General features: G+C 44.9%; 1 protein-coding gene across 1 annotated transcript; it reads left to right on the top strand.

Moving 5' to 3' along the window:
• Window positions 1-1,973: 1,973 nt before the first annotated feature.
• Window positions 1,974-3,450, top strand: Scgb3a1 (secretoglobin family 3A member 1). Its single transcript, XM_041665842.1, has 3 exons — window positions 1,974-2,066; window positions 2,709-2,944; window positions 3,322-3,450. Exons 1-3 carry the CDS (start codon window positions 2,012-2,014, stop codon window positions 3,343-3,345), a joined length of 315 nt encoding a protein of 104 aa, XP_041521776.1. The 5' UTR covers window positions 1,974-2,011; the 3' UTR covers window positions 3,346-3,450.
• Window positions 3,451-9,810: the final 6,360 nt, after the last annotated feature.

Below are 9,810 nucleotides of genomic sequence, written 5' to 3'. Positions count from 1 at the left end.
GCATTGCCTGCTCTTCCAAAGGTCCTGAGTTCAATTCCCAGCAACCACATGGTGGCTCACAACCATCTGTAATGGGGTCTGGTGCCCTCTTCTGGCCTGCAGGCATACACACAGACAGAATATTGTATACATAATAAATAAATAAATAAATATTTTTAAAAAAAAACAACAAAAAAACCATACATTTTACTTTTTTTCATTTCTGAAACTTTTTCCAAAATAGATGTTTTACACTCTAAAGCAAGTCTTAACAAATACAAAATATTTAAATGATCTTTTGCATCTGATCAGATCATAATGAGATAAAGTCAGAAACCAACATCAGGAGACATAGCAAAAAATATAGACACATAGACTAAATAACATGCTTCGTCATGAATATTCCATGTTTTCTCTCATACACGGGATCCAGAAATACAACACACACGGCTGAAAGCAGAAGAGGCAATACTAGAGTAGAGCAAGGGGACGGGGTAGAGGAGGAAGATGGAAGACGGAGGGCAAGAAAGAGCACTGGACAGGTGAGTCGTGGTCAACGCAACATGCATGCTACATGGAAATGTCACAGTGAAACACACCAATATCACAGCCTGTATTTATAATTATAAATTCAAAGATAAAAAAGAAGAAAAGGAAGGTGGATTCACCTGGTAAAATCCTTAAAAGAGTTGAGAACTGTTAGTTGTGAAATTCTCTGTTTAATGTTTCAGACTGTAGTTATCACGGCAAGCGAAGCCATGGTTAAGGTAGACACTGCTGGCAAGTCAGTTGGGTGTGGCTTCTCAGGAAGGTGGCTGGTCAGAACAGCATCCATTTCCTGAATGTGCCCTCCTGAGGAAGAGGCTCAGGGTATTCTGGGGGTGGCAGTGGAGCCCACTAGATCCACAGTAACACAGATGGTCTTGATACCGTCTTGCAAGCATTCCTTCCAGGAAAACTGTCAAAAGGGGGTGAGGCCTCACAAGTTACAAACTCATTTCCCACTGAACTTACTATTCCAATGGTGACTGATAAAAACCTCCCAGATCGGACAGTAAGGAAAAGATGTAAGGAATGAGCAGGGCCGCTGTGAGTATGGTCAGTGTTGAGTTACGGGCTGAAAACGGGGGATTTGCCCACTGTGGGTCTTCACACCAGCTATGAAGACCAAGCCATGCCTCATCTGCTGTGGTAGAGACATTTGAAATTCCTGAAGTCAGGTCTCAGCATTACTGGGCCTATGGAAGGGGTATCAACACTTTGTTTTCTGCCTCAATTCTGCAGGCGGCAGAGAAGAAAGGGCTTTAGAGAAACTCTAAATACACCGACCTCATCCCCAGCCTTTGAGAGGGATTTTAAAGACAGGGAAACATCCCACCACCCACACCCTTTTGCATGAGCAGCTACCTGTGGCCCAGTAAAGGAGGTAGTCAAGAGTAAGGACTGGTCACCCAGCCAGGTTACTAGGCTTTCCTTTCTGGCTATAATACACTGGGGCTCCCACGCCAGCAGGAGCTGGGAAGACTCACTGTGACATTTCTGTAGCCTGGGACCAGGGACCAATAGTTCTGGGGGATCTGGGGTCTTGGGGACCTGACGATTTACAATGTGCTCTTCAGGCTTCCAGCCCCAGCACCTCCATAACCATTCAGCCCTTTCACACCCGTGGGGAGCCTGGGCCCCAGGGCTGGACTGTGGTGACATTGCAGTGGGGTCAGACCACAGTATCTAGGTGTAGGCCAGGGTGGGCCCTACGGAGACAAAGCACATCCTCCGTTCCCGTTCTCAGGAAGAAAGGCCCAGCACTTGAGATCAGGAGACCCTGCCAAGAGGAAATCCCCAGGCCTGGGGTGGGATGTGCAATCCTCCCAGGGTCCACGGCCCAGAAGGAAGTTGGCTGAAGTTCTGCCTATTAGCTGAGCAAACAGCATATTTCTCAGGAGGGTGGGGCTCTACCCCTGGATATATGAGACCCTCAGGAACAGGCTCTAGGAAGAGTGTCCTAGGTCCACCTTCTGAGACTCATTCCACCATGAAGCTTACCATCACCTTCCTAGTGTTCTGTGTGGCTCTGCTCAGTGACTCTGGTGAGTTCCCTTGGGGCTTAGCATCTTCTGTGGAGGGACCTGCCATCAGTACCTGCTCTTTCCTGGCCCCTATTCCAGTTGCAATGTGGCCCTATAGCCTCCCGCTCTGGTGCAGCGTGTGCTGATGGCAGCTTTTCTAGCAGAAACGCCTCCAGAGGAAGCCAGACACTCCTCTGCTTACCCCTTCAAGGCTTTCCTCTCTTTTTTCCTGTGGCCTTCAAAGCCTTCTTCTGTCAGGCCCACTGAGCCTTCCAGCTACCTCTCACATGCCCACCCACCTTTGGCTTCTTCTCTTCACCCACCAGCTTGACAACTGAGTCAAAGGCCAGCGCTGGCTTGAGAATGGCCATCCCATCTGTTCTAAACCTGATAAATGTCTCCCATTCGTTAAGGCAAAGTAGGAATGGCCTCAGCTCTGAAACCCTACCCATTTCCTATTGCTCTCTCTGCAGCCATCTCTCCCCTCCTCCAGCCCACTGTGAGGTCACCCTTTCCTCACTGTTGGTGTCTTGTCTGACACTGGGCAGTCACCAACCAGGAAGTAGGTGGGTGGCTGTGAAGTCTCCCCTAGGTGCCCTCTCTGGAGGAGCTGGGTCTTCAGGATCCTTGAGAAGGCCCTAGGTTCTCTGTTTGTGTTGGCAGGTATTGCTTTCTTCGTGAACTCAGTGGCCAAATCTGTGCCAGAACCCGTGGCTGCCGTTGCCCCTGCTGCGGAGGCTGTGGCTGGGGCCATGCCTAGCCTACCATTAAGCTACTTGAGCATCCTGAGGTTCATCCTGGCTGGCCTGGGCGTTCCGTTGGATCCCCTCATAGAGGGTTCCAGGAAGTGTGTCACCGAGCTGGGCCCTGAGTCTGTAGGGGCTGTGAAGACACTGTTGGTAACGTGGACATCTTCCTTGCATGGCTCTCCCTCCCTATGTGGGTACCCCTCCCCAGCCACCTTCACCATCATGTAGGAGGCAGCCCAGCCTGCATCAGGGAACCCCTGCTTCCTGTTCTGCCTCTGCAAGCCATATCCTAACCAACCTGTGAGGAGCCCAAGGAGTTCATTCGGGCATACCTTTCACAAGCGGCTGCCAGCAGGCCATGACACTTGTCCTAGAAACTGCCCCCCCCCCCATGGGGTTCACAGGAGCCTTCCTCAGAACCAGCAGCTATGCGTTTCTGTCTGAGTAACCTCGGGTGCCCAGGTCCTCTCCTCAGCAATCTCTGGTAGCAGTGAAGGGCACTCTCAAGCTTGGCTTCTCTTTTCCAGGGGGCCCTGACAGCGTTCGGTTGAGGTGAACCAGGAATGACTGCCTACCGAGATGTGCTCTTCAATGAGAGATAGAAACCCTACCACTCACGACTTCCTTCTGCCTTAATAAACGTGACTAGAGCAGCTCTGCAGTTGGTGTCTTCTTGCCTCAAAGCCAATCCCTATAGAAAACCAAAAGCACCGTGCCTGTGTGTGTGTGTGTGGGGGGGGGGGGCTTTCTGTGGTTTCTGGCGTCTTTGCTCAGATATCCGGATGCCTTTGATTTCCTCTGTTCTCTGTTCTACCAAAGAGACCATGATGGTCTGACCCCAATGTTCAAGGAAAGGCCCCATAGAACTCGAACACTGATAACCACATCAGGGGACATGTCCCAGCAAACTCCATTAACAATTGTATTATGCTTCCCGGGAAGGGCTTCACTCACCTCTCTGACTTGGATCTTTTAGACTAAGACATAGGGTTTGAAGTTTTCCATTCCTATTATGGTAAGAATAATCAGGGATTTAAAGTTTCCAATTTGGGGAGGTGATTTGCTCACAAACTAGAGTAAAGGGAAAGGCCACCTGGACTCAGATGAGGTTTGAATCTCGTTTTCAATACATTACCCCTACGGTCATCAAGGGGTATGGATCTCTGTGGAAGACACTGGTCTGAAGAGTCACCAATGCTAAGAAGATGAATTGTTTTTCATCTCCGGTGAAGCGGGTGGGGACTCCCTGACATGTCCCTGGATAACAGTAACATGTCCAGACTCTGTACATTATCTGATAATCATGCCCTAAGTTGCCATGGGAACACTGTACACTACAGAAGCTCACTAAACCTGGGAGTGGGCAGGCTTGTACCAGATAAAAAGAGCCCATTCTGAGCTGGAACTGCTACTCTATGTAACTTGTGAATTCTCCTCCAGGACAATGAGAGATAAATGCTTAGAAGAGACCTTAGGACTGAAGCCCAAGCCCAGCTCCTGCAGATTCCTGGGGAAATTAAACCAGCATAATCCTGAAGAGGCTGGTCCCCCAATCTGTTCTTTGAGAAGTGTGGGGAGTGCAAAAGGGTGGGCTGAATTGGCTGTAACATGTCACCCCAGGTTCCCCTTCTAGAGGTCCTTTCCATAGCTCTTTAGAGTGTTGGCAACTGACAGCACCCAGCTGGGTTGCTTTCTGAGAACTGCCCTCAAAGAACTGCAAGGTCACTCTGAGCCAGAAGCCTGGATTCTGGCTGACGTAGGATCTATTTATTTCTATGTCACCAGCTCTCTGGTATAGGTCATAAAAACCTGGACTCTTGGCTTCAAGAGGGCACAAATCTGAAGGGTCTTCACAGGACCAGGATCTCTACACTCGCATGGAATCATCCGAGGGCTTTGTGACTCATTACCCCACAGCTTCTCCTTTGCCCAATACTAATTCCTTAATTTTTTTTTCCACACCCACCACAGAATTGTTATTACCTTGACAATGTGTGCAGTGTTCTGGAGGCTGGCTTCCCAGTCACACAAGCATCATCTGCAGTCTGGTGCCTGAATTTCATCTTTCCCCTTTTCATTAAAAAATGGTTTGTTTGTTTATGTTAATGTGTGGATATATTGCATGCATGCATGTGTGCCACGAGGTTAGAAGGAAGTGTCCCATTCCTCAGTCCTGGAGTTACCAGCAATTATAAACTGTCTGACATGGACGCTGGGAACTGAACTTGGGTTCTCTGTAAGAGCAGCAAGCGCTCTTAACTATCTGTTTCTCCAGCTCCCAATTTTCATCTTTAAATGTTGCACCATCTCTCCATCTTCTCCTGTTGAATTCCTGCACACAAACCAGTATCCCAGAGAACTCACCGTGAGATAGGTTCTATTTGCTTAACAAAGACATCTCTGTTAAAACAAACCAAAACAAGACAGATTTGCCGCATGAATAGCAAAAACCCAGCGACAGATATTGGAGTTTGACCTAAAGATCAGAAAAGCAAAGCAGCCAAGCCACTAGAGAGTTCTTACTTCTAAGAAACCCTCAGACTGAAAGGTGAGTTCCTGTCTCATTCCAGTTTATATTCCTCTCTAGTGCTGGGATTAACGGTGTGAGCCGCCACCACCACCTGGATCTGTTTCTGCATTGATCTTGTGTAACCCAGGGTGGCCTTGAACTCACAGAGATCCATCTGCCTCTGTCTCCCAAATCCTGGGATTAAAGGTGTGCAACACCACTGCCGGGCCTCTAGTGGCTTAGTTTTACCTTCTGGTTTTTAGGCAAGCTTTACTTATACAACATAAATAAAGTATCACTATACAGTCTAAAACAGGAACCCACTAAAATCTATCAGGGAGAAAGAATTAAAAAGTTTCATTTCCTTAAATAAATCTTACGTTGCTAATTTGCCATTGTAATCATGAGAGTACTACAGAAGTCAAATACTTTTAAAGACAATCTCTAAAACAAGGCATTAAAAAGTAAATCTAATTTTGTTTCTGAAGATAACAATAGAGGTAATCCATATAATGGAAAATTCCAACCTGGTGTGGAAGTGGGCAGGCCCTAAGGACAAGAATCGCCTAAATAACATTAGATTTTTCCAGGTCGTGGCATTGCTATCCTGAGGCCATCTGTAGCACACCCTAAGCTACATGGGTAATTATGAGCTCAGTAGTAGAGTACTGACCTAGCATGCACAAGACTTTAGATCCCAGTCCCAAGACTGGGGATGAAATGATCTTTATTTTTTTTAAAAAAAAAAAAAATCAATCAATTTTTTTTTGGTGTAATTGAAACCCAAAGTGTTTTTTTTTTTTTTTTTCTGCCCTCTGACTTAAGATCAGCAAGTTTAAGTAAAAAGCTTCTGGCTCAAATGAAAATCGAAGTAGGATGGTCAACGCTTAACATATTAATTACAATTCCATCGCTGTGACCGTAACTAAGACCAAGATGACCTATAGAAAGGTTTCCGATTCCAGAGGCCTAAGAGTCCACCATGATGGAGCAGTATAGCAGCAGACCAACAGGAGCAGAAGCTCAGAGCTCACAGTTTGAGCAGCAAGCACCAGCAGAGAGAGCAAGCGAACTGGGATGGCCTGGGTCTTTGGCAGTGACACACCTCCTCCAAGGAGGCCACACCTAAGCTGCCCCAAACAGGACCACAAACTGGCAACCAAGTATCCAAATGTCCAAGACTATAGGGAACACTTCTCTTTCAAAACACCACAGATATATTTTATCTTTGGGGAAAATTCTCATTTCTATAGTCAGAACATGACCCATCAGTGACTAAAAGCACTCCTTCCTGCATTATGTATTTTTGGTCTTTAGATGCAATTTCCTGCTTTAAGAACCAGAACTCTTTGAATTAATAGTTAAGTAGAGGCCTGGTGCAGGAAGCATAAAGAAATCAGCTTTTCGGATTAGACAGGAAGTTACCAACGACTACCAGGACCACCTCAACAATACATGGGCTGGAGATCATGAATATTAACAATAATAGCTTGAACAAATATGCCCCACGCAGTGCCTTTAAATCCACATTCTTGATACCTTGGGCAAATAATGGCTTATTAGATAACCTTTTGCCAAAGGATGCAGGGAAACTTATTTGATCCATTTGAAGATGTATAAAAGAAAGGTTCTAGACCATGATGGGGAAACCCACAGAGACAGCTGACACAAGCTAGTGAGAGCTCACTGACTCTGGACTGACAGCTGGACAACCTGCATAAGACTGAAGACCCTCTGATTATAGATGACAGTTGTGTGGCTTGGGCAGTTTGTGGGGCCACTGGCTGTGGAACCAGTATTTATCTCTAGCGCATGAACTGGCTTTTTGGAGCCCATTCCCTATGGAGGGATACCAACCTAGATACAGGGAGGAGGGCCTTGGTCTTCCCTCAAGTGATGGGACAGACTTTGTTGACTCCCCATGGGAGGCCTCACCCTGAGGACTTGATGGGGAGTTGGGGGAAGAAGTGGGGGAAACAGGGGAAGAGAGAGGGAATTGGGATTGGTACGTAAAATAGACTGTTTTAAAAAATGTTTAAAAAAATGGATAAAAGAAATAACCAAGAATGTTATTAGATCTAGTTGGGTTACAGCACTGCTCAATTTCCCACTACCTTTTATATTCTGCCTTTCTGAATCCAACACAGGAAATCATTTGATGAGGGAACTGTTTTTATAAAATGTAAGCAAAGCAATATTATGGGGTAGCTTTTAAAAAAAATTATTTTTTTAAATAACACTACATATCTCTGTTCTGTGAGGTTGGTAGTAATGTCCCTTTAGTACCTAATTTTATTAACTTTTTCTCTTCTCCTGATTTGGACATTCATGAATTTCACTCATCTTTACAAAGACCAATCTTTATTTTCCACTTTCTCTTCCCTATTCCTTAATTCTCTGCTCTACTCCCCATTCTTTCCCGCTGTCTGCTTTGGCTTGTCCTGTTACTAGATCCCTTTCTTCTTTAATGTCTGCACTGTAATGTCCTGGGCATTACCCTCACTGCTTGCTTCAATGTTGTTTTCATTCATCTCAGGGAATGTTGCTTTCCCTTTTCTTCGATCCATGGGCTATTTTAGTGTTAAGTTTCACTTATTCTTAAAATTTCCAACTTAATATCATGTCACTAACTAGCTTAAATTTTGTATTAATTCAAACCATCCCTGTACAGTTGAAAGGGCAAGCACTCTATTAGTCTTGTGCATTTATTAGATCTAGTTGGGTTACAGCACTGCTCAATTTCCCACTACCTTTTATATTCTGCCCAGTTTTGACATGGAGCCTTGCTATGCTGTTCAGTAACCAGTGGTGCGCCAGCCCAGCACTTGAGTTGTCAACTATGACTTCTCCATCGTGTTGGCTTTAGGTCATGAGTTTGGAACTCTGTGGTCAGGTGGGCTTATCATTACAAGCAAACCCTTATTTTCTAATAATTTAAGCCTGTGTTGTCTGATTGGCATGGCCTCTTGCAACTTATGTGTACGTGACATATTTAATCTTATTGCCAACCTACTTGCACCTTTGAACCTAAATCATCTCCTGTAGACAGCACATAATTATGCGGGTGCTGAGAATCTGAACTCAGGTCCTCGGGCTTCAACAGCAAGGACTTTACTTGCCAAGTCATCTCCCCAGCCAAGTTTTGCTTATTTAGGTTATGAATTCATTTTTAACCTGAAGATCTTTTTAAAGACAGAACAAAGTGTAAATTGGGCAGCAAGTAAACCATGTGCACAATGGAGGTTAAAGCCAGGTCCTCTCCAGACCCCTAATTGCTGAGCCACCTCTCCAGTCCTTCAATCAAAGGACCCGTGGCACAAGGAGTCTTGTGCTCTACAGGACACTGCTGGGCTAATTGCAAACCTTGCACTTTTATAAGCTACTTCGTCTTTTCATAATTTTGTCACAAAAATTTCCCTAACAAATCGTTTTCCACTTAACACACCATCTTCCTCCAGTGCAATGAGCTCTTTCATAATGCTGGCCAACCTAAAAAAAAAAAAAAAAAAAAAAGCTCGTATCTTTAGATTTTTTTTTTTTAAGACACGGTTTCTCTATGCAGCCCTAGCTGTCCTAGAACTTAATATGCAGACCAGGTTGGCCTCGAACTCAGAGATCAACCTGCCTCTGCCTAGGATTAAGGTGTGGGATTAAAGGCATGGGCCACCACTGCCCTGCGTCATCTTCTTGATCAATAAAGTATTATAATACACATTTTGGGTAAGAACAATAGTGTTCATATTACTGCCTGTAATTCTACCATGTTATACAACAAAGCCTTTTCTTTTACTGCTATTGTAATCCATGCAGGCTTTTGTGACACACCTAGTTTTCACTATTCCTGCTGTAATTATTAGCTCTGCATACCCAAGTTCTATATTAGAGCTGATTCTAACTTGCCCACACTTATAAGACTTCTTAATACAAATATACATAGGTGCTACTATACTTTATACTTACTAGATATTTCCAGTGCCTCTTGTACAAAATACTCAAACCAACTTTACAGTGCATTGGCTAATTGCAATACATGCCTAGAATTCAATTTAAGACCGACTAATGGGATGTTTGTGTGTAATACAGACCAACAACATGGCAGTTCCCTACTTTGCACAATGCAAGGAGTCCCATAAAGATGAGCCAACAGACCAGAGATGGCCGAGCAGTTCAGGAGCACTTGCTTTCTTGTCAGTAAACACCACACACACACACCTTAAATTTTTAATTTCAGTCTTTCGAGACAGGGTTTCTCTAACAGCCCTTGCTGTCCTAGAACTTGCTCTGTAGACCAAACTGGACTCACAGAGATCCACCAGCCTCTACCTCCCAAATGCTGGGATTAAAGGTATGCATCACCACTGCCCAGCATAATTTTTTTTAATTAAAAAGCTTTTTAAAAAGCCAAGCTTCATAAGTAATCAAACATACTTCATGGTGCCTATCAGAGTCAGATTTCAGGTACAGAATAGTTTTACGAACTTAAAAGATGTGGATGACTTAAGACCAA

Source organism: Microtus oregoni, unplaced genomic scaffold, assembly GCF_018167655.1.
Source record: "Microtus oregoni isolate MIOR12 unplaced genomic scaffold, Mior012 000015F_ref0000493, whole genome shotgun sequence".
Taxonomy (NCBI): domain Eukaryota; kingdom Metazoa; phylum Chordata; class Mammalia; order Rodentia; family Cricetidae; genus Microtus; species Microtus oregoni.
Note: the sequence above shows the minus strand (reverse complement) of the source record. Positions and strands in the feature narration are given on the sequence as shown.

What these genes read in the sequence shown, in the direction of transcription:
- Scgb3a1 (XM_041665842.1), top strand. Translation starts at nt 2,012, where the DNA reads ATGAAGCTTACCATCACCTTCCTAGTGTTCTGTGTGGCTCTGCTCAGT. An exon ending in GGCTCTGCTCAGTGACTCTG is followed by an intron (nt 2,067 to 2,708) that starts GTGAGTTCCCTT and finishes TTGTGTTGGCAG; the next exon opens with GTATTGCTTTCTTCGTGAAC. An exon ending in GGGCTGTGAAGACACTGTTG is followed by an intron (nt 2,945 to 3,321) that starts GTAACGTGGACA and finishes TCTCTTTTCCAG; the next exon opens with GGGGCCCTGACAGCGTTCGG.